Source organism: Ictidomys tridecemlineatus, chromosome 11, assembly GCF_052094955.1.
Source record: "Ictidomys tridecemlineatus isolate mIctTri1 chromosome 11, mIctTri1.hap1, whole genome shotgun sequence".
Taxonomy (NCBI): Eukaryota; Metazoa; Chordata; class Mammalia; order Rodentia; family Sciuridae; genus Ictidomys; species Ictidomys tridecemlineatus.
The window spans coordinates 116,031,163-116,055,264 of NC_135487.1; the positions used below are offsets into that span (position 1 = coordinate 116,031,163).

At 46.9% G+C, this 24,102-nt stretch overlaps 1 protein-coding gene across 6 annotated transcripts in view; it reads left to right on the top strand.

The window, feature by feature from the left end:
- Olfml2b (olfactomedin like 2B) overlaps positions 1-24,102 on the top strand; it is a 41,142-nt gene that overhangs the window by 12,151 nt on the left and 4,889 nt on the right. For 2 of the 6 annotated variants that reach the window (XM_078027136.1, XM_013365513.4), the window contains exons 4-6: positions 8,196-8,372; positions 14,198-14,429; positions 16,447-16,974. In XM_078027136.1, coding sequence (XP_077883262.1) covers positions 8,196-8,372; positions 14,198-14,429; positions 16,447-16,974 — 937 coding nt within the window. The remainder of the gene's footprint in view (positions 1-8,195; positions 8,373-14,197; positions 14,430-16,446; positions 16,975-24,102) is intronic. The other 4 variants (XM_078027137.1, XM_005340945.5, XM_040287312.2 and 1 more) reach the window with 3 other exon arrangements.

Below are 24,102 nucleotides of genomic sequence, written 5' to 3' on the forward strand. Positions count from 1 at the left end.
CTTGGATATTCTTAAATCCCAAAGGGAGTTCTTTGAAAGTCAGACAGGACAACGGGGGTCAGATTGGAAGGGCTTTTTGCCCAGAGTCAGATCAGTGCTTGGCAGTATAAATGGGCACATGTGTGTACATCCACCTTGGGTACATAGGAGGATGTAGGAATGGAAACTTCATTTGCAGAGGAAAGGGGAAGGAAGGAGAGAGAAATGGAATCTGAACTGTTCAGAGCCTCACACTCAGGAAAATCAGCTCTGGGAGCTCTGCCTAGTGGGATGATTTGGTTTAAACTTTTGTCTTAAATTGTGAAAAATAACAGCACAGATAAGTGCACAATGAGTATACAGCTTGATAACCTATTATAAAGCAAACACCCCTGTCATCATTATCCAGCTTCAGAAATAGGTTAATATTAACATCCCCCAAGCCCTCCCTACAACATGTCTTCTACTCACACCCCCTTCCTGCGGGGAACCTCTCTTTTCAGAGCCTTATATTTTAGTTATCTTTCTTGATTTTTTTATAGTATTCACAAATAAGAATACATCCCCCAAATCTCCCAAAATAATTCATCCTCCAATATAATATTTTTGCCTGCCTGCTTGCCTTCCTTCCTCCCTTCTTTCCTTCCTTATTTTCTTTCTTTACCAGAGATCAAACCCAGGGGTGCTTTCACACTGAGCTATATCACCAGCCATTTCTTATTTTTGAGACAAAGTCTCACTAAGTTTCTGTGGCTGGCCTAGAACTTGCAATCCTCCTGCCTCAGCCCCTCAAGTTGCTGCAATTATAGACCTGTACCAGCATGTCCAGCAGTCTAATTTTGCCTCTTTTCTTTCTTTTTAAAGGGAATTTATAATTTATTATTTTTATTTTTAAATTTAAAAAAATTTTAATTATTGATGAAGGTTTATTTTTATTTATTTATACACGGTGCTGAGAATTGAATTCAGTGCCTTACACATTCGATGCAAGCACTCTGCCACTGAGCTACAAACCCAGCCCTATTTTAAAATTTTTTATTGGTGCATTAAATTTAATAGTGGGATTCATTGCACATAACATAATTTGGTCAACTTCATTCCTCCTCTTTCCTGCTCCTCCTCCTTCCCAGGAACCATTTTGCCTGTTTTGGAATTTTAAATGTACAGAATTCTACAGAATTGTGTGTGTGTTAGTGATGTGTGTGTATGAGTGTGTGTGTGCATGTATTGGGCTTCTCTTATTCAATTTCATGTTTTTGATATTTACCTATATTGTTTTTGTGTCTTGCTCATTCATTTTTATTGCTATGTATTATTCTATTGTATGACTATGCCACAACATATTTACCCATCTCCTAATGATAGATATGTGGATTGTTTTCAAGTTCAGAATTCATAGTGGCCCACGAACAGCCCTGTGAACATCTGAAAAGGGAAAGAAGATGTAGGAAGTGGGGGGTACAGTGTTAGATTGGGGGTACAGTAATTGGGCACAGAGCATAGGATCTAGGGAAGATGGGAAATAGAAGTCTACAAGGAAAACCTGTAGCTTCCAAAGACATAAACCCTGTTCATTGCACATAGACCCAAGTTTGGCATTGATTCAACTGGAGAAAAGACTTTCATCTGAACTCCCAGAGACTTATAGGCTGCCCAGACCTAAAAATGGATTTGTGAGGCAGCAGGACTAGAAGCATGGGATAGTATCATGTACTGCTTCCATGAGCAGATTTATTTTCAAAGTGGTAGAAAAAGACAGGGACAGAGTATAATCTCTAGCATTAAAGTACTAACTGAATTAACGTATTCCCATAAAAGTTGAAAATCTTTGTGGTAAACCCTCCTTCACGGTCTAGCTGCAGTATACCTGTAAACATTTATAAATTCTTGGTATGCTCATGACTGTGTGCATATAGACCTTCATATCCCTATAAGCTTCCACGGTGTGATATTTGTAATGGAAGCTCTGCCCCGTGTGGTGTGTGTGATTCTTCTCCTTCTTTCTCACCTCCCCGCTGGAGTTTGTGGACTCCATCCATGGGCACAGATAGGCACCAGGGAACTTGGTGTGTCAGTTGAAGGCTTCACTCCTCATTATGTTGCCCTCATGGAAGATCTGAAATCTGTTATGGGTTTAGCAGACCCAGAACTGGCCCGCATCTCAGAATGTGGGAGCTTCTCTCCCAAACCTAAAAGTTTGGTGGCTTTTGGGTTTTCCAGCATACAATGCAAGATCAAAGGAGGATTCCTGCCCCTTGGGGATGTATCTTTTTATCATTAGTAGAAAAATGTAATTTTCATCTGTGCATTCCTGGCAGAGACTTAGGGGAGCTGTGTCTTTCCAAGTCTCCTCTTTCCCAGCCTCCTTGTGCTCCCATCAAGACACCCCAACTTGTCACTGTCTCCTGATTGAATCTACTTCTGCAGAAGGTTCACAGTCGGCCATTTTACTCTTTCCTCAAGTGCAGACTTGGAGAGGAGTGTCACTCACCCTGTCCTCCTGAAGAGAAAGAAGGCAGAGGGCTGGAGGTGATGTCGCTAAGATACATTTTGATGTTAAGGTTATTTAATTCAATTTACATCTTAATATGAGTTCAACCTCTCTTGGGGTTGTATATCCTTAAAATCGAATTTGCCACCATGGATTGTGAGCTTTTTTCTTCTTGGCTTATGGTGTAAGAGTCAGCCCTCCATCTGCTGGCTTAGGAATAGCTGATAGCTGCCAGGATGTGAGGAGTGCGTGGTTATTGCAGAGGATAAGGTTCCCCCTCATGCAGAAATTCATCATCAGAGGCCTGGGACTTCTGCTCTGCACGTGTTGACTCTCCTTCCAAGCTTGGGGTCTTTTGAGGGCAGCCAGGGTCTAAGTCCTCTCTTTGTGTCTCCAGTCCTAGCCTAGCACCTGCCGTGGAATGGAAGCTGAGCAGCTGTTTGGATGGATGGGGGATTAAGGCAGCAGCTGGTGTCTCCCTTACCTCAGGCCTGCCTGCCTGTCTCCACCAGCTGTGCTTGAGGGATTGGACCCCTGCTGCCTTTTCCGACATTAGGAGACGGCTGTTTCCAGCTGCTCTTCCCCTCTATTTCTCTTACAGGGGCTGGGGGGCAGCTGTCAGCTGGGTGGCTGATCCAGGCCATCTGGTCCTTGTTGGGTCCTGGAGGGCTCAGAGGGGGAAGGGCAGGGTGAGCTAATGAAAACCCAGAGCCCTCCTTGGATATAGTGGCACAGGCCTGCTATGTGATTTGGGGGACAAAGTTTGTCCCACCTGCAGTCTAGCCCAGTCTCCTCCAACAGGTGTCTTGTGCCTCTCTCCCACATACCAGCCTTGGGTCCTCTCTTCCTCCCTGGCCTAGTCATACCAACCTTAGCTGTTCCTCCTTTCACACCTAGGTATGTCCACAGTCCTCTTTGATGCCAGGCACTCATCCATTCTCAAAACTAAGATCGTCAATGTAGATACCATCATCACTTCTTTTTTTTTCTTTTCCATTTTTTCCTTCTTTTCTTCCTCCTCCTCCTCCTCCTCTTCCTCCTCTTTGTCTTCCTCTTGTCATCCCCCTCTTCCTCTTTTCCCTCACTATACCCCCAGTCCTTTATTAAAATTTTTGAGACAAAGTCTCACTAAGTTGCCCAGGTTGGCCTCAAACTTGCAATCTTCCTACCTTAAACTCCCAAGTTGGCTGGGATTACAGGTGTCCATCATAGTCCCTGGCTTATTCTTTCTTTTCCCAAGGGTCCTAGAGAGATTTCATCACTTCTGTCCTATGGTTACATTACCAGGCTATGACTATGGAGCGGATTTCACACCTTATCTCCAGAGCCAGCATTTTTCCTCCTGTGTCCTCCCATTCACAGGGAATGGCCAGAGTCCTGCAGCATGGTCATCTTTCCCCCTAGCTTAAGCCACTGCATGATCACACTTGTCTAAGAGCTGGACAAGTCGAGTCCATAGCCAGGGCACAGCCTTTCCAATGCCATTCCATCAATCTGCACATCTGGTTGTGTTAGCCCACCCACAGCTCACTCAAGCTGTGGTTTTTTGTTTGTTAGTTTGTTTTTGGCGTGCTGGGGATTGAACCCAGGGCCTTGTGCATGCTAAGCAAGCACTCTACCAACTGAACCATATTCTCAGCCCCTTAGCAAGCTGTGTCGACCAGCTGTGCTCACCAATGATAGCCAGCTGTACCTCAGACTCCATCTACGTTCTGATCCCCCTTGCCAAGGGACCCTTTCCAGTTTACTTGCTTCCTATTCCCTGCTCTCTGTGTGTCTGACTGAGACCTGTCCCCATCTGTCCATGTGGCCTTGCTCTCAGAAGACAATCTCCTGTTTCCAAACTGCATAGCCCTTCAGCATGCCCCTCCTGCAGGGTGACATTTGTTCTGTGAACCCTCTCAGTTCAAGCTTTTCAGAACACCTCTCTAGCTGAAGGAGTCATGACAGAGTTCCCAGATCTTAATTGTATCCATCCTTCTGTCCTAGTCCTCTAGCTGCCTCTCCCCCCCCCCCACCTTCCCTCTTCACAGCGCCAGCGTCCTTGGGAGGGACCATGTGGCACACTGGCACCCTTCCCATCTCCTCTGCCACCTTGCTAGCCCTGCCCACAAGCCAAGTTGCCTGCACCATAAATGTCACAGTTGCAGCTGTCCCAGAGGGGAAGAGCCTGAGGCATGAGGTCATGGGGTTCAGTTGTCTGCCAGGGTAGGATCTAGAGCACTCTGCATTAGGAGCGTCCCCTGCCCTGCCTAAAAGAACCCACAAAATGCTCTTGGTGTGAGGGAAGCAGAGCCCTAGGGAGGAGTAGGGAACAAGGCAAGGTCAGCAGCTCCGGGTTGGGGTGGGGGTGTCCAAGGAAGGGCAGCTGCTGCTGCTGCCCTAGGGACACCAGCTGGCTTAGCCCAGCAGGCCAATGGGGTGATGCCACTTCTAGCCCCGTGTTTATTCAGGCGACTGGCGGGCTTTGCTGTTCCCACGAGGGGAATAAACTATACTGCTCCTCTGGGTTCTCAGAGCCAGGCTGGCCTCAAACCCTCCTCTGTGGAAATCTAGAATAATGGCTTCTACTGAAAGCAGAAGAGATTGGAGATTATAAATCAGTGAGCAGGGGTCCCTCTGGGGATCAGGAGGCAGGAGCTACATTTGTGGGGCTGCCCCTTGCCTCACTTAGGGCCAGTTTCAAGGTATTCGGGAGTCAGGTGAGAACTTATTTCAAATAAAAAAAGATATTCTGTCCACATAGAGTTGCCAAAACTTTTCATAGAGTCCTGTATCCACCACAGGGAACCAGAACACAGGGCGACAGGTATGGATTACGTTAGTCCCACCCTTAGTATAGGGGCCAAGATTGTAAGGTGTTAGTTCTCAAGGTAGTCTATTATCAAGGTGGCTAAGGGGTCAGTACCTTTGTCTGTCAGATTGCCCTGACGTAGGGCAGCACTTTTCACTAGTTAGGATCTTCTTGTTTGTTTATTGCTTCCTGCCTGCTTTCGGAGGGTGATCTTCACCAGGGCACCAGGTTCATTGGTCTTGCTCACACTTGATCCCTCAGCACTGGACACATTCATGAAAGAACAACACACTGGACCTAGAGGGCTCTGTTATCTTAGGACAGAGAACTACAGCAGGGACATCCACAGTCCTGCTCTTGACAGGTGCTTATGGATTATGGAAATGCTTGAACCCCATTAAGATACCAGAATCTCAGCCTGAGGAAGACCTGCCCCTCTCAGAGCCTCTCACACAGTTCTGCCCCCTTTTCCAGCAGCCATACTTAAGGTGGCACTTTTCATGCTTGTTTTGTTTTTTGGTAAGATACTGGGGATGGACTCCAGGGGCCCTTCACCACTGACTGAAGTACATTCCCAACCTGCTCCACTTTTATTTTGAGTTTGTTGAAGCTGGCCCCAACCTGTGATTCTCCTGCCTCTTCCTCCAGAGTTGCTGGGATTACAGGCAGGCCTGCACCCATACCAGTTTGAAAATCTGCATTTCTATAAATTCCTGTATGATGCTGATGCTGTTGGTCTCTACCTACCAGGACCAGGGCCAGGAGGCTGGGTGCGGATTCAGCTCAGCAGCTTTTAGGGGGCAGGGGAATACTGGGGATTCCATAAAGGGCCTCACACATAGTAGGCAAGTGCACTACCACTGAGCTATACCCTGAGCCCTTTTTAAAATTTTATTTTGAAACCCTCTCATTAAATAGCCCAGGCTGGCCTTGAACTTGCAATCCTCCTCCCTCAGCCTCCCAAACTGCTGGGATTACAGAAGTGTACCACCATACCTGGCAAGCTCTGCCACTTTTTAAAATGACTTTCAGCTATTAAGGTAGCTTAATAATAAAGCTTTTGCCTAGCATGTGCAAGGCCCTGAGTTCAATCCCCAGTATACTGCAAAAAAAAAAAAAAAAAAAAAGAAAGAAAAATTATAAAATGACTTTCAGCAAATCATAGCCTTATTCAGGGCCTCAGGATTCTTTCTATGAAAGGTTAGGCTTGAGTTCTGGGGTCTGTTCCAGTTGTGACAGTCTATGAAAAATAACCACTTAACATATTCCATGCACATCTCTGTGTATTAACTCACTCAGTCCTTATAACAATGCATAGGGAAAGTGCTAGTACTATACTATCCCCATTTTTACAGATAGGAGACTGAAGCAGAGGGAGTTTGAGTAATTTGCCTGAGATCCCAGATCTAGGAATAGAAGTAATGAGGTATGAACCAGTTTTCTCCAGAACTCATGCTGTTAACCATTGCTCTTGACTGTCCTTAACAGCCTCCATGAAGAATGACTGCACACCCAATAAGACCACTCACTCTGGGAATTCTCAAAACAAGACCTCTTTCTCATGCACTTTTGCTCTTACAGTTAATTCTGTGCAATTTACAGAGGCTGGTCTGGCTTAAGCCCCATAGAACACAGTGAGTCCTTCCAGGGCTTAAAATCTGGCATGCATTGAGATGTCCTGAGAATGGCATGGCCAATGTTTCTGGAGTCTGGTTAGTTTAACAAGCATCTACTGGGCTTCTCTGGGCAGCCTCCGTAAGAGCCATTGGAGCCACAGTGTCTGGGTGTCACGGTCTGCCTGGATATATACACGTTGCCCTGGCTCTGAGCCACCAAGGCTTCCCTCTGGGACATTAGTAACATCTTACCAGGCTGCAGATCTGTGGCTGGCCATGTCTGAACTTTACACTTCCCATGTCTATCTGTTAAGGATGATGAAAAGCAAACACATCCTGTATTTTGCATAGTTGCTTCCTCTACCAACCTCATAAACAGGGCCCAGAGAGCATCACATCAAACATTTTAGATGCTCATGGAAACCTTAGTATAGGGGCCAAGATTGGAAGGTATTAGATCTCAAGGTGGTCAAACTTCTCTAAAAATAACTCCAGGAGACAGGAGTTGACAGCTTTCCTATGATTCAGATCCTATTCAGTGTTTAACTTCGGCTGGATGCTGCCTCTGCTGCCCCCAGCCCACTCTTGCCCTGCTCTGAACTCACTAAACCTCACTCATAGAGTATAGGTAGTCTGTAATCCAGGACAAGAACCCCATGAGCATTTAGGTCCTTTTTCTCTGCCATACTGCATTTTAGACACTTGGAAGACACTCGCCAGAGTTGGTTGACGGAAATGTAGCTTTGGCCCTTTATGGTATAAACCAGGTCTGAATAGGGCTGATATGCCAAGGAGGGGTGGTGTAGGGAAACTTCCCACTGGTGATAGAAAGGTTTGAAGTTAGCCTATCAATTGTCTACGTAAATGATACTAAAGCTAGAAAATAGTTTGTGCTCATTAGAATAGCAAACGGAGTTGATTTTTTTGGCCCCTCTTCTAAAATTGCTTGGAAAATCTTTAACTGAGCAACTGATTTACATGTGCAGATGAATAGAGGTTTGTTATAGTGTTCTTCATCACTGGGTAAGGCAGACTCTACAAATGACAGGAAAGGAGCCAGGTCTCCTAGGAGTGGCAATGCTATTATTAGAAAAACAATGATGGTTTGGGCAATATTTCCAACAGTTGGACATCCTGTGCCCTGCCTGGGGCTGGGCACACTCTTGGGCTGCAGTCACTTATTGGCCAATTCCTCAGGAGTGTTCTCAGGAGTCTCCATGTCTATTGTGTATCTAGGCTCCGTGGCTGCTGGCTGCCTCCTGCATGTCTTAAAACACTGTAACAGATTCTCTTTTTGAATCTTCTCTCTTCCCAGGAAGTTTCTAAAAACCTCACCAAGGAAAACGAGCAAATCAAAGAGGACATGGAAGAAATCCGAACTGAGATGAATAAGCGAGGCAAAGAGAACTGCTCTGATAACATCTTAGACAGCATGCCAGACATCCGCTCAGCTCTGCAGAGGGATGCAGCGGCAGCCTACGCCCACCCAGAGGTACAGCCCCAGCCCCTAAGGTCCTCTTCTTACAGCAGTGGGGGTATGATGCTGGTATCTCTCATTTGCATAGAGCTTTTCAGGGTTCAGTCCTTTAGCAGTCATGGTCTCATTTCATCTGTACTTAGTTCTGTAAGTGCACTAGGCAGGGGATGATCCCATTTACTTAACCCTGAAGCCCAGAGAAGTTCAGTGAGTAAGTGTCGAAGCCAAGACTCAGATCAGGATCCCTCCAGTCCCAGCCTCATTCTTTTCATTATACCCATCATGCATTTGTGATCACTGACAGAAAAGGAGGACATACGTGTTGCCTAGCATGGGACCATACAGGCTCATTCCGCTGTCCTGGCATCATTAATAACATCTTTTTTTTCTCAGAAATGTCCCTGCTTGAAAATGATAAATTACATGGTTCCCCCATTTGCAAAGGGTTTAGTTATTTACTACATACTTTCACCACTAACTGTGTGGTCTTCACCGCAGCTCTGGAAAGTAGGCCAGGCAGAGGTCAATACCCCACTATCTTGCAGACGACACAGATCCAGCAATGTTCCTTATCTCCCTGGCTCAGTTGGAAAGCAAAGGCAGAGCCTCAAACCTCTATTTCTTCCCATCCAGTTCTGTCGCTAATATGAAGCTACACTTTTGGGAAATAGAGCACTGTCTAAGATAATTTGAGTGATGCCAAAAGATCTGCTTGCTTAAAAGTGCCTCTACATTTAATGCCTGTTTCTTTTGGCTCCGGTTACTACCAACTTATGTTTATGTGCTAATGATTAAATGCAATGTACTGAGTTATATACTAAATTCATTGCCAAGGAACAGGCATTAATTTGGAAGATAACCTGAAAGTGTGGAAGAGGAAACAAGTAAATTTTGGTGGCAGGACTGGAAGAGTCCTGTAAGACATGCTGTTAGCAAAGCTGGTCTGGACAAAGTTTTATAAAAGGGTCTCAGGGACAGAAACACTTCAGGGAAGCCTTGCTTACTGACTTAAACTGGACACCAAGAATCAGTGGTGGATGCACATTGGTGCCTTGGGGATAGGTGTGTCATTGAAAAAATCCCTCTGTGGAAAGTAGGTATGGGGGGGCTGGGGATGTGGCTCAAGCGGTAGCGCACTCGCCTGGCATGTGTGTGGCCCGGGTTCAATCCTCAGCACCACATACTAACAAATGTTGTGTCTGCCGAAAAACTAAAAAATTCTCTCTCTCTCTCTCTCTCTCAAAAAAAAAAAAAAAAAAAAAAGAAAAGAAAGAAAGAAAGAGCGTAGGTATGGGTATGGGTTGAGCAGGGTCTGGGTCAGTTAGATTCCCTGAGCCAGTTCCTCTGTGTGTTGTGACGTGAACAAGGTTGGGAAGTGTGTTAGCTTTCTGTTAATGCAACAAAACACCTGAGATAATTGACTGAAAAAGAGAAAAGATTTAATGTGGCTCACAGTTTCAGAGGTTTCAGTCCATGGTTGGTTAATCTCATTGCTTTTGGTAGGGCGTATGTGGTACCCCAAAGCCAGTCACCTCATAGTGGCTAGGAAGCAAAAGAGAAGATGAGAAAGAGGCTCGGGGTCCCTGCACCTCCTCCAAGGGCATGCCTTCAATGATCTACCTTCTTCCCATCTCTCAAAAACACCATGGGCTGAGCCAACCCTTTAACACATGGTCCTTTGGGGGACACTTAAGGTTTGAACTATTGTTTTGCAGAACTTTATGAGTTGAGAGGGAAGGAAGGCTGGGTATGTGGCTCAGAACTTTAGGATAAAGAAACTCATCACAGAGCTTCCAAGCAGGCCACAGCAAAGGGTTTAGGGAATCTTGGTCACATGTGTACTGGAGGCGGGACAGCAGGCAGATTAGGTCTCTGAGGCAATAAGCCCTGAAAAAGAATGGTGCCTGCACCTCCCCGATATATAACCAAAGTACAAACAATCCCAGACCATAGAATAATTATAAGGCAGGGCAATAAGTCTTGCTTTGCCCATGATGACTACTTTGGTGATTTTTTGGAAATATCATATTCCTTCAGAAATTATTTTTATTCTCATTTTGGGGTGTCCCCAACATGCTGCCCACTAAGCATGTGTTTAGTCTGCTCGGTGGGTCACCCCTGAGTGGGCCTGAACTTGTAACGGAAGAGCCACGGAAGAGCCAGGGGACTTTTGACAAGAAGGGGAATGGAAGGCACCTGCTGATCACATGTGGAGCCAGAACCTTATCCCAGTTCATCTGGCCTCCCCAGCCACCAGCTGCCCAGGGGAGCCAGCATTCCTGACCATCTCTAGCTTCCAGTTTCCCAGTCGGCTAGGCTGGAGGATTTATCTGTTGTCTTGATGACACAGTATGTGGTATGCTCAAGGAACCCAGCTCAGATTTCCTGAGGGCAAACAGCAAACCAAACCAAACACACTAAACTCTTTTTCTCCTTGCTCAGCAAAGTCCTTCCCCTCCCCAAATTCCCATTCAGCACAGTGCTGCAGTTAGCACAATCCACCCAAACCAGACGGGCGGGGTGGTCAGGGGAAGTGGTAAAGAAGACCCTAAGGTAGGATCTTCCTCTCCCTTTGCAACCCTGTCTCTTTAGTGAACCCCATGCCGAAAAGGGGGTCGATGGACATGGTTGTTCATTTTCAGGGTTCTTGCAGATGACGTCAGGGGTTTCTTGGAATGGTGAGTGGTCAATTTGTAGGAGGCCTCTCTTCAACCTGGCCCCTGCCTAGAGGGTTGGCAAGGGGCTGGGGGACTGGAGTGGAGAGGGCAGGGTGGGAATGGGAACATCAGTGCCAGGAGTTGAAGTCATACAACAGCCTCTTGGATTAACAGAGAGGAAATCAAAGCTTGGTCGGAGCAGCTGCCGCCCAGTGCAGCCTGTCGCCAGTGAATCCAGGGAAATTATATGTTCCCTGGCAAAGGCTGTCCATGGTCTTGCTCCATCTCCTTGGCTGGAACAAAAAAAAACTGAAGTTCCCACCCTTGCCTGGGAGCCTGGAACTAAAGACAGTTGCTAGGGTTTGCCACGAAGAAATGACAACCTCCTTTTGCAATGCAGAGGAAAACCAGGGCTCGGCAATTAGGTGCCTCTCTGGGTCTGAGTCAGGGGATGTGGCCGGGGGGCCTCTTGTCAGCCTCCCAGACAGCTCTTTCCACTGGGAAATGAGGGATCTCCCAAGTCTGCTGGGCAGTAGCCAGACCGTGGCCCTGAGGTCACGGGGATGTAAGGGAGTTTTGGGATGGCAAACAAATGGTCCTGTGGTCACAGCTGTGGGTAGTGTGGCTCAGAAAAAGAAAGAGTGCAGACCCCAAAGTATGGGCCTGTTTGTTGGTCATGTGATTAGATAAGCACCACTTCCTCAGCCCCTTCAATTAAACGATTTTCAACTAAACTGCTAAATGACTCTGAGCCTCGGTTTCCTCATCTGTAAAATGTGGATAGCAATAACTACTCTGCCCCGTGATGGTGGAAGGGTTAGAAATAATATGAAGGGTCATAGCCGTAATAAGTGCTTAGTAAAATATCATTATCAATGACCAGGTGTCCACCACACCTCTGGATAAGGTCACTTCATCATCAAGAACAGGGACTTCAGGGAGGGACAGGTAGCTGGAGTAGGGGCTGCCGAGGGCATGGTCAGCATGTGGGCCTCCTTCTTCGGGGAAGCTCTTTGGCCCCAGCCAGGGAAGGCTGGCAGAGAGGTGTCTCTTGCATTCCAGGAGTCTGTCGCCACTGCGTGCCAGGAGAGAGAGATACAGGCGTGTTTGGGAACTGCCATATCTCTTGCACCATCTGAGTAAACTCTTGTCACAGGAAAACAAGAACAGACTTGGAGGTGTGGTTGGGAATAAGGACTCTGGGTTTCTCCAGGCAAAAATTTAAAGGTCAAAACAGACTGTTTTTTTTTTTTTTTTTCCTCCTGTGCAAAGTGAAGAAATTGGCTGTGGTGGTGGGTCCCTGCAGTTAAGGTGAAGTGGCCGAGGCCCTATTCTGCCTCCAGGCCTTTGCCGTCTGGGACATAGGTTTTATTTCTTCATGGGCTCTGTGGTCAAGGAGGATTTTGCCAGGACCCAGAATTACAGAGTCTGCCTCCTCCTGGTAAAAAGGGGGAGGTTTTGATGGCTCAAGTGACAGCAGGAAGCTACCTCTTCTTTATTACCTGTTGGAGGCCTTGTGACAAAAGATCTGGACCACATTCCTCTCAGTTTCCACACTCTCCTGAAGGAGCCGTGCCTCTCAGAAGCTGGACTACCTGAAGTGTGGCCCTGACTTTGAGCCCAGCTGGATCACCAGCCTTGTGCCCATTGTCCTTTGCTTTTTAAATTTAAGGGAGCATACTCTATGGGAAGGGAATATGACTGAACAGCCTAGTGCAGGACTGAGACCCTGCCCTACTGTGGACACAAGAGGTCAGTTCTTGCCAACTGCAGTGGCTCACACCTGTAATCCCAGTGACTCAGGAGGCTGAGGCAAGAGATCACAAGTTTGAGGCCAGCCTGGGCAGCTAAACGAGACCCTGTCTCAAAATCAAAATTTTAAAAAGGCTGAGTGTGTGGATCAGAGGCAGAAGCACTTGCTTAGAATGTGCAAGGCTCTAGGTGCTATCCCTAGGACCACACAAAAAAGAAAGCAAACAAAAATAATAGAAAGGTTTGTTGTCGTTTCACAAAGAAGAGCTCTGGAGTCAGACAGTCCACAGCTGGTATGGTTAGCTCCAAGACACAGTGATTTCCGTCCTCCAGAATACCCTCGGGATCCACAAGGGGATGGCTGCTCAGCTCCAGCCATCTTGTTCACATTTTAATCCAGGAAAACGAGGAAGAAAGCAAAAGATGCCTCCCTACTTAGTTGGCACTCCCTTTTAGCAACTCTTCCGAAAGCTCCTCCAACCAGCTTCTTCTGCCTATACCCCACTAGTGAGAATGTCCATGTCCATAATATCGGGTGTCTGTTAGGATTTGGATAATCAATTAGAAATCTCTGCCACAAGGAGTGAAGTGGGGTCAGAGAGAAAAGATTAATTCTGTATGAGAAGGTGTGGGCTATTTCCTGGGAGGCCTGGGATTTTAGATGTCTTTAGAAGTGGGTAGATTTTCGTAAGTGGCTATATGTGGAGGGACATGGAGAGGAGTTGGTAATAACTTTCCAGATAGGAAGTAAAAAATAGTCTGAGCAAAGATCCAGCTGCTCAGAAGAGCTTAGGAGTTCGTTAACTGACTAACCTAGAGTGTGGGTATTGATGGAGTAGGCAAGAGAAGAAGTCAAGGACTTTGGACATTGTTCTGTATGCAGTAGGAAGTGTTTGGGGCTGGGGAGTGACAGAGTTGTCGGGTACCCATTCTGATAGCTATAAAACCAATCAGGCTTCATCTGGAGACAGTGTGCCTGATGGTCTTCAGGCTTCATGTCCCATCTGGGCACCCTCCCCTCACATTTGTCTCTCTGGAAGCAACTTAGGGCTAAGTTACCTAGGCCAGAGCTGAGAGTAGAACTGGGTTCTCTGGGCAGAGTAGCACTGAGGTCAGAGACATCAATTCCGCAGCCTCACTGCCTGGGTTCAAATCCTGCTTCTGCTACTTACTTGTTGTGGGATCTTGGGCAATTTTAATGACTTCTCTGTGCCTCTGTTTCCTAATCTGTAAATGAGCATGATAAAAATGGGACCCTACCTCTCAGGGCTAATGGGAAGATTTACTTATTTAATGTTTCTAAACACACATGAAGTAGCTAAAACAGGACACGGCTCTTGGGGAGTGTTACTGTTATCTCTCTGGCTTTGCCCCCACCTAACCACTCTCTCTCTGACCAGTGACCTGACCTTCCCTTGTGTCCCCTCTGAGGAGCAGTATGAAGAGCGGTTTCTGCAGGAAGAAACTGTGTCCCAGCAGATCAACTCCATTGAGCTCCTGCAGACTCGACCCCTGGCCCCACCTGAGGTGGTGAAGCGGCAGCGACCCCTTCACAGGCAGGTCCATCTGAGGGGCCGGCCGGCTTCCAAGCCCACCGTCATCCGGGGCATCACCTATTATAAAGCCAAAGTCTCTGAGGAAGAGAATGACATCGAAGAGCAGCGTGAGTTGGGGCCAGCAGGGAGGGAGTGGCCATTTGGACCATGTGAGATGGAGCCACACACACCTCCCACAGTCCGGATGACTGTTGTAGCCCCCACGCTGCAGGGTTACAAGTTATCCAGAATTGTGGTGCAGTTCTTTATAATTTACTAAGTGGTCTTGATGCAAGTTACTTAACTTCTCTGGGCTTGCAGAAGACCACATGACAGAATGTGGCTGAGCTGGAAGGGACTTCAGTGCCCTCTAGCTCAGTCCTCCCTGTTTGCAGATTTGAGAGAAACAGTTTGGGGGAAAGATGCCTTAGAACCACATGGTAGGCTTCTACCACCTGTTTCTCCCTCCAGGGCCTTTGAGCTTACTATCTGAGCCTCCAGAACCTCCCCCTTTGGATCTCATCCTTATTATTTATTTATTTATTTTAACAGAAAATAGCTTATCCCTCTCCTCATCATTTTAATCTTGTTTCCTTAACACTTCCTCTGCCTGTGCTCTTCCTGGTCTCCTGCCTCCTCCCGTCCTTCTCTTGTCCCCTTTCTATTCCTTGTCCCGGAGTCCCCCAAAGGCCCCCATTCTTTTCCTCTCCCCAGGCGAGCTCCTTCCACTACCTGATCTAAGCAGCGGCCTCCTGGGTATGCTCCCTCTTTTGGTCTTTTCCTCCATCCAGTTTATTCTCAGCAGCTGGCAGTCATTTGGCTCATTCTGAACTGTGTTTTGGTCTTTTTATTCTTGTTGGTGTCCTTATTGATTTGGGGGAGCTCTTGAACATATTCTGGATTCAGATCCTTTGCCAGCGTATGCATTGCAAATATTTGCTCCCCACCTGGCTTGCATTTTCAGTTCCTCTTTCCTTTTCTTTCTTTTTTCCCAGTGATAGGGAGCAAACCCTGGGCCGAATGCCTGCAGGCCAGGCAAGTAGTTGACCACTGACCTGTGTGCCCTCAGCCCTGCTTTTAGAGTCCATGAAGTCTGATTTACTAATGATCTTTTTGCAGTCTTTGTAGCCTCTCTAAGAAATCTTTGCCCTCCCATGTTTTGCTTCTGCTTAAAACCCTTCAGCCTATTCTGTTTTACTTACAATAAAAATGAAAGTTTAGGCCGGATGTGGCAGCATGTACCTGTAATCCCAGCTGCTCAAGAGACTAAGGCGGGAGGACTGTGAGTTGGAGGCCAGCCGGGGAAACTTAACAAGACCCTGTCTCAAAAGAGAAAAGAAAAAGGACTGGTGATGTCATCAGTGGTAGAATGCCCCTGAGTTCAATCCCCAGCACCAAAAACACACAAACAGACTGGAGTCCGAGCACAACCCAAGCCCCATGTGACCTGGCTCCTGATTCCCTCTGACCTTGCTGCCCTGTTAGTCTCCCCTCCACCCCTTCTGCCTCATTCTGTCTGTCTATCTTGCTGCTCCTGCACTTCCACAGGCATGTTCTACCCTCAGGATCTTTGCACTACTGTTTTTTTCCCCCCTGGAATGCTTGGCCGGGCTATCTCCTTTTTCTCCAGAATTCTGCTCATCCCTTCATCTCAGTGAGCCCCATCTGACCACTGTATTCACAACTGCAGATTCATTCCCAGTATACTTGAGCCACCTTACCCTGCTCCCCCTCACAGCACCTTTAAACTGCAATCGATCCATTTATTTAGTGTCTCCACTAGTAGACAGCAGAAGCTCATGAGGTCAAGGGTCTTTATCTCGCTCAGTGTTGTTGGATGTGCCCTTTAAACACTTGTTGAATGAATGGACTGGATAAATAATGTCCTGCTGGTTATCAGGGTTCATAGCCTCCACCAGGGACCTCTGAGTTCTGGGTGGAGTTTAGCTGCAGTCTGTTCAGAAATACTCTCCAGGAAATACAGTGTCCCTTATCACCTTCGTCTAAAATCCCAGCTAGGGTCCATCTCCAACCAAGCCACCATGTTGAGAAAAGGAGTCCCTAATTCACTGGTGGGTTTCACTTGCTTTTGGCCAGGTTGTTTCTTACCCCAGGGACCAAATTGACCTTATGTCTGTTCCATAGAAGATGAACTTTTCAGTGGTGACAGTGGCGTGGATTTGCTGATTGAAGATCAACTCCTGAGACACGATGACCTACTGGCCAGTGCCACCCGGAGACCGGCAGCTACCAGTCATGCCGCTCTTGTAACAACTGACCTGAGCACCCAGACCGCACCCCTGTTCTCAGCACTGCCACAGGCCTCGACCTCAGCACCTGGCCTCACGGAGCCCACTCTCCAGGCCTCCTCTGAACAACTCTCAACCACTCTCCAGGCCACCTCAGTGTTTCCAGACCACATGGGGGAGCTACCTCCTACTCAGGTGCCACCCACCACTGTGGCCCACACGGCCACCCAGCAGCCTCCAGTCTCGGCTTCTCTGGCCATGGCTCCGGGAGACATGTTTGTGGAAGGGATGCACACAGTCCCAGTGCTTCCCACTACAGTCAGGACAAACTTCCTGGAGAAAGATGTAACTGCTGGGCAGGGCGCAACCCCAGCCAGCCCCACCCTGAGCCCTGAAGAAGAAGATGACATTCGGAACGTCATAGGTGAGTTCCTCCAGGTAAAAGACTGAGCATGGAAATAGGTTGAAAGAAGAGTAAGAAGCCAGATGGTCAAAGATCTTCATAAAGAAAGGCAAATGGGGGGGCTGGGGTTGTGGCTCAGTGGTAGAGCGCTTGCCTAGCATGTGTGAGGCACTGGGTTCAATTCTCAGCATGACATAAAGAAATAAATAAAGGGCCACCAACAACGAATAAAATTTTAAAAAAAAAGAAAGGCAAGTGGGGTGTTAGGGGTGTAGTTCAATGGTAAAGAACCCCTGTGTCAACCCTTGTACCCCAAATAAATAATCAAACAAACAAACAAACAAACGAAAAACAGATCACCAGATTTGCAAAAACAAATCCAAAAGGGAAGTGGAATTATGTCTTTGGCAAATAATTAATTTTAACATCCAGGGTTTATGAATTTAAAATGTGCCAGTGACAAGTTCATAATCTCCTTTCCAAAATATATGTATAAATGAATACAGACGATATCTCGTCTTTATTTGTCAGTTTTATAGACATTTATCAAGTAGACTTTGTGATGAGTATTAAAGTACATGCAATTAGTGAGTAAAGTTTTCTACAGTAATTTTACTTTATTTTATGTATTTGGGACTAAAGATGAACCAAGGGGTTCTTTACCTCTGAGTTACATCCCTAGTCCTTTTTACTTTTTATTTTGAGACAAGGTCTCACTAAATTATCCAGGCTGGCCTCCTGAGTCACTGGGATTACAGTGCACCACCACGACCTGGCATCTATAGTAATTTTATCAGGCCTCATTATGAAATAGCATGAGGGCAGGTCCCAGAATCATAGCAGAGTGGGAGCAAGAGAATGATCAGTACAATGGGCCCTAGTGCAAAATCCTATGAACCCTATCCCTTGAGAACATGGAAACATTGTGGTATCATGTGACAAATGCTATAACAGAGAAATAGGAGAAATGAAAAAAAATGAAATAGGAGACACTTATTGGTCTGGCTGCTAGGAAGACCAGGGCATGTTTCTAAAGGAGACATTATTTGAACTGGGTTTTGAAGGATGAGTAGAAGCTTTTGATGCAAAAAAGGGAAGTCTTCTGATATTAGATCTAAAGGAGCTAGGTGTGTTCCAGAAGCATGGAAGTTCCATGGCTACAAGATGGCTATGAAAACAGGGAAACAGGAGAGTGAGGTAGGAGAAGGAAAATGGAGCAGTTACACATATGTCTTCCAAAAAGACCTAAACCAAATATTTATTAAGTCACCACCGAGAATCACTAAAAACTGCTAACGGATAATAATGTTGTCCAGATACTTGTGGAGCAGGGTGCAGTGGAGTACATCTATAATTCCAGGGACTCAGGAGGCTGAGGCAGGAAGATTGCAAGGTCAAGGCTAGCCTGGGCAATTTAACAAATCCTGTCTCAGAATAAGGCCAGGGATTCACCCTGGGTTCAATTCACAGTATCTCTCTCTCTCTCTCTCTCTCTCTCTCTCTCACACACACACACACACACACACACACACACACACACACCAAACTTGTTGAAAATACACAGTTTGCCTTATACATCTGTTTTCCTTCTCCCCAATTTCCATTTACTTGGCAGCCTTGTTCCCAACCTGTCTTCAGAATAAGATGTGAAGATATCAGCTTCTTGTAGACCCAACGTAGTGGAAGGAGCACCCACCGGGAGACACACCCCTGGAAAGGCCTGGTCCCTGCCATTGTGTAACCCTGTTTACATCCCTGCCTTTTGTTCAGAACCATCATTTACATCATTATCCTGGTGTTCTGCTAAAGTTCACCACACCCTGATATAGAAGGGATTCTTATTGGGTAAAAATCCCAAAGTCCTGGCAGAAACAAGGACACAGCCATTAAGAATAGACCCCAGGGCAAACCCTCATAAATGCTGGCCTGGAGAACACTGAGCAAGAAAGCAGTGCTGGACCATAGAGGCTGGAGTGGGAGCAGGAGAGAGTGGTTTTTTTGCTTGTTTGTTTGTTTTTAATTTTCCTTCCATGGTAGGAGCAGCTAACGAGAGCAGAAGGCTGATTCTCCACTGCATGGATAAGTTTTGTTGCTCTGGGTGCCGCTTAATTTCTGCAGAATGCCTTGGGGTCTGAACAGAGGCTCCTACTTCTACACAGGCTCTAGGCAGCCTGGATTTCAAGCTTCTGGAACCACAGTCCTTTAGTCTAGCACACCACCCCTACTTTGCCATGGAGTGAGCTCTGCTGGGCACCGGTACCTCTACTCTTGAGCTTTCTATCAACCTTGGGCAGGAGGGCAGTTCCTGCTGGTATTTAGAAATCTGCTCTCATGGCCCCTCCACACGTAGACTGGACACTCATGGTATGGACAGGCTACAGGTGGGACTCACACACCTGTCTGTTCTCAAGCCATGGGTTTGAGCCTGGGAGCCTCTTCCTTTGGAGACACACTAGCCAGGAGAGGCATTCCCCATTATCTCAATAACCAGCCTCCATCCTGGCTCCCAGCTTCCACCCTTTCCCTGTCTGTTTTTTCTAGGTTTTGTCACCAGTGGGCTTTTCCAGTGTGAATTCTGACTTGTACCTTTCTGGGGTTCTTAAGACTCTGCCCCCTCCTGATGGGGATGCTGATGCCCCCAAAGAAAAACCCTTATCTTAGCAGCTATTTACTTGGGAGCTGGGGACTAGGGACACATATTCTCTTTTAACTAGAATAACTGTCAGACGGAGAGGATTTTAGGCTCATTAGCCAGCAGTATTTCCCAGAATAGCTGGGGTTTTTGCCTCTGTGTTTACTCAGAAAAAACTTGGATGTGACCCAGGCATGGTGACACATGCCTATAATTCCAGTGACTCTAGAGGCTGAAGCAGGAGGATCACAAGTTTGAGGCTGGCTTGGGAAACACAGTGATATGCTGTCTCAAAATTAAAAAATAAGAAGGTCTGGGTATGTAACTCAATGGTAGGGCACCTCTGGGTTCAGTCCCTACTATCACTATATCATTTGGCTGAAACAGACACAGGCCACTGACTTCCTGCTGGGGGAAAGCTGTTTGATGGCAGTTTTGATTTTTGAGCTGCTTAAGATGTGGTTTTAAACTGGGCTGCTTTTAAAAGGCACGTCTTATCCCAGGGTTTCCAAACCTGATTTTGTGATGTTGTAAAACGCCTACCATTATCCTCAGAAGAGTTGTAAGATTTTAGAAGAATGTCAAGCATAAGGAAATAAGAAATTATTCTTGGCTGAGCAAATAAGCCTTTGGTGGTAGCATTGCTCAAGAACAGGGAGAAGAAAGATGCTGTCAGTGACAGGAGCCAGGGCTGTGGGAAGGAGCGATGACCTTGGAGGTGGTGCCCTGCTCACAGCCTGGCTTGGAGTGGATTGCTTCAGCTGCTGCAGAGGAATAGAACAGTTGAACCATGTGGCCATGACTTTGCACGTCCTAGGCCTCATCGAAGATGGTTCCTGATGTGTTTTTTAGAAGGAACTGGTTTGGACAGGGAGCAGGGAGTGGGAAGGAGCAGACAAAGAGGATAGTCATCTTAGGACAATACAGGCAAGAGACTTTCTCATATTTGCATCTAGGAAAAATCATGATCTGTAAAGAATGTCTCCCCCACAAAGCACATAGCCTTAACAATTCCCAAGCCTTGGCCAGCCACTCTGGCTGCAGTGTGAGATGGCCAGGCCTGCTGGCCTCGGGTCATGGAAGCTGCTCCGTGGCAGCTGGAGAGGGGATGCTGATGTGGACTAGGGAAAGTGCTTTCCAGAGACTCCAACTGTGGAGGCTTTTTCCTAATCATTTCTTTAAGTCCTTGACAGGCAGGTCCCTTCTGAATCCACAGGCACCCTGAAGGCTCCCCTAGTCTCACCCCTCAAACTTCTGGAAGCTTCAGTCATCTTAGAACACAGGGGCTACTAACCCTAGAAGTAAGATGAGAGCCAGGCATGGTAACACATGCCTGTAATTCCAGCAACTTGGTAGGCAAAGTCAGGAGGATTACAAGTTCAAATCCAGCCTCAGCAACCTAGTGAGACTCTGTCTCAAAATAAAAAATAAAAAGGCTGGGAATGTAGCTCAGTGGTGGAGCATACCTGAGTTCAATTCCCAATACCTCAAAAAAAAAAAAAAATAGAAAGTGGGGCTATTCTTTATAAATGAATACGGATCAAAGTCTAAGCCTCTGGACAAGGATAAGGAGTCTACTCGTAATGTCTTCTGCCCATGCCAGGCCAGGCTAGAAAGATCCAGAGGGAGTGAAACATGATCCCTTCCATAGAGGAGCTAACTGCATGGGAAAGGCCACAGATGGCTAAAGGGGCAGAAAGCAAGTGGCCAATGCATGCTCTCAGGTTCCCTCTCCAAGGGTAGCCATGAACTTACCCACTCACAGGACAGAGAGGAACCTGAGGCAGAGGTAACCGTGGGAGTCGCGGGTGGGCAGGGCAAAGTGAAGGCAGCCAGGTATATGCTCACAGCCTGGGATGACAGGGAGAAGGGTGAGATTCCTGGATAGGGAACCAGGGCCAGAGGATGAGGGGGCATAAGAAGTTAGGATTTCATTCTAAAAGTGGTAGGGAGGGGTCTGAGCATGGAAGCAATGTGCAGATTTGATCAGTTGTTATAATGAGCACTGACGATTGTGTGTCAAGATACCAAGAAACATTCTGCCCTAGAGGCCGCACCCAGACTTGAGTATGGACCAACAGAGAAACATGATTTTAGCTGAACTTAGTAGTGCACACCTGTAATCCAAGTGACTGAGGATGCTGAGACAGGAGGATCTCAAGTTTGAGGCCAGCTTCAGCAACCTAATAAGACCCTGTCTCAAAAAAAAATAAAAAGGGCTGGGGATGTAGCTTATGGTTAGAGTGCCCTGGGCTCAAACCCACCTCCCTGCCCCAATGCTGATACATGCAAGTAGGAATGGGCAAGAGATTTACTTTAAGCTGGTAATCTGAGGATCAAATTTACCCCATAACGTACTTTTACCGTGTTAAGTTTGAATGCTTTTGGGACAGCTGCTCTTCCAGTTCTCCTTTGTCTATTGCTGCAAGTTGGTCTCACGCTCTAATTGGCTCAGTTCTGCCTGGACCCTGGAGGCAGCTGAGTTTGAGATCTCTGAATAGAGGCAGATGGCAGGAAGTAAGAATGGCACTGCCAGAGGGGCTGATATGCTAGGGTAGGGACCTTGGACTTCACAGATTGTTTGGAAATGGTGAGTTATTAAAGGTTTAAGCAGATGTCCACCAGAACAGCAGCTCAGGGATTATGGGTAGAATATGTCAGAAGAAGGCAGAGATGAGCTAGAGATCAACTAGTATAAATGGAGTGAGCCAGGCCAAAGTCAATGAGGCCCAAACTAAGTCCCAGAGGTGGAGGGGAAAGGCCAAGAAGTGAAGAGGAGAGAGAAAGGATGCCAATCATTGACCACTAGGAATGTGGGTGGAGAAGAAGGGGACATCAGAATGACCTATACTTCTGGCTTGGCTAGTGTGTAGCATACCGGGCCTTTCTAGGACAGGACACATAGGCAGAGCAAGCTACGAATGGAAGCAAGTTGATTCCCACTATAATGCATTATTAAGTTTGAAGAACCAGGAGGACACCTGGGGAAAACAGAGTAGGCCATTGGATGTCTGATGCTCAGAAACAAGACCTGGTCTGAGAGTCATCAATAAGAACTGAGCTTAGCCAATGAGGGCACAGGGCTGAGAGGAGAGGAGGCTGGCAGTGGAACTTGGAGATTGAAGGAATAACATCTGGAAGGTGGGCAGAGCCAGCCCAAGAGCTGGAGATGGGATGGTCAGGGAAATGGGTGGCCCCAGGAGAGAGTGGGGTATGGAAAACTAATGGGGTATGGAGAGATAACTCTTGGGCTGGGTAGGGGGACTGGAGGCAGCCTCTGACCTGAAGAGAGGCTTGACAAGAACCAGAGGATTCGAGAGCTTTCCTGAGGGACAGTGCCAGGTGTATAGGGCAATAGGCTAATTGAGCTGAGGAACACGCAGGTATCATGGGTGACAAGGGGATATACCCTGCAGAGAGGCTTGTCAGGGGGGCTCACAGCTGGGGGCAGGGAGGGGAGGAATGGTTCTTGTTTGCTGATGTACTTTTTTAGGATACTGAGATTCAAGTGGGTTTATATGCTGAAGGGAGAGTTTCTTCATCTCAGACCTTGGTAACATTTGAAGTAGGGCCAGCTGCTTCACAGGACTATGATGGGTAAGCGAGTTAATACACAGAAAGTTTGTGGTCAACGTTATCCATCACCATCACCATTATCTTTGGCAGCTCTGCTTTGGGAAACCTAAGATGAGTCACAAGACAGCACCATCCTTTCTCTGAAATTCCTTTGAACTGCTTCCCATGTTTCTGACATTAACCTTGAAAAGGCGTCAACATACAGTTGTCTTCTTTCCAAGGCTGACAATCTCTTGTCAAGAGTAGGAGCTTCTGCACTGCCCCAGCCTCTCACAGAATGGTGATGTGGCTGACCTCCTTCTCCCTGGATTCTGTCTTCAAATCCTCTGAAGCTGCATCAGTGCTGTCATTCCTGCCTGGGCTCGTCCATCCCAAGTGCTGGCTGGTGTTTGCTGTAGTTCAAAGCATGTGGAAGTGTGTTCTATGCTCCCAGGTATTAGAACTATGAGGCTGTAACCTCTTCCTTCAGAAATCAGGTTACCTCCTCAGGGTAAGTTGACTCCATTTGTATTAGTTTCCTGGGCCTCTGAATTATAACAAGTTTTAGTGGCTGAAAAACAACAGAAATTTATTCTCTAACAGATCTGGAGGCCAGAAGTCCAAAATTAGTTTTATAGAGCTAAAATCCTGGTGTCAAAGGGCTGTTTCCTTCCAGAGGCTCCAGGGGAGAATTCGTTCCTTGTCCTTTCCAGCTTCTGATGGCTGCCAGCCATCCTTGGCTTGTGGCCACAAAACTCCAATCTTTGCTTCCACTTATCACATTGCCCTCTCCCTTTTGGTTGTCAAATCTCCCTGTGACTCTGTTAGAAGGATCCTGTGATGGCGTTTACATATCCAAGCTAATCTTTTCAAGATTCATAACTTAGTCATAGCTACAAAGTTCCTTTTGCCATCTAAGGTCATCTAAGGTCACCTTCACAGGTTCCAGGGATTACAGCCAT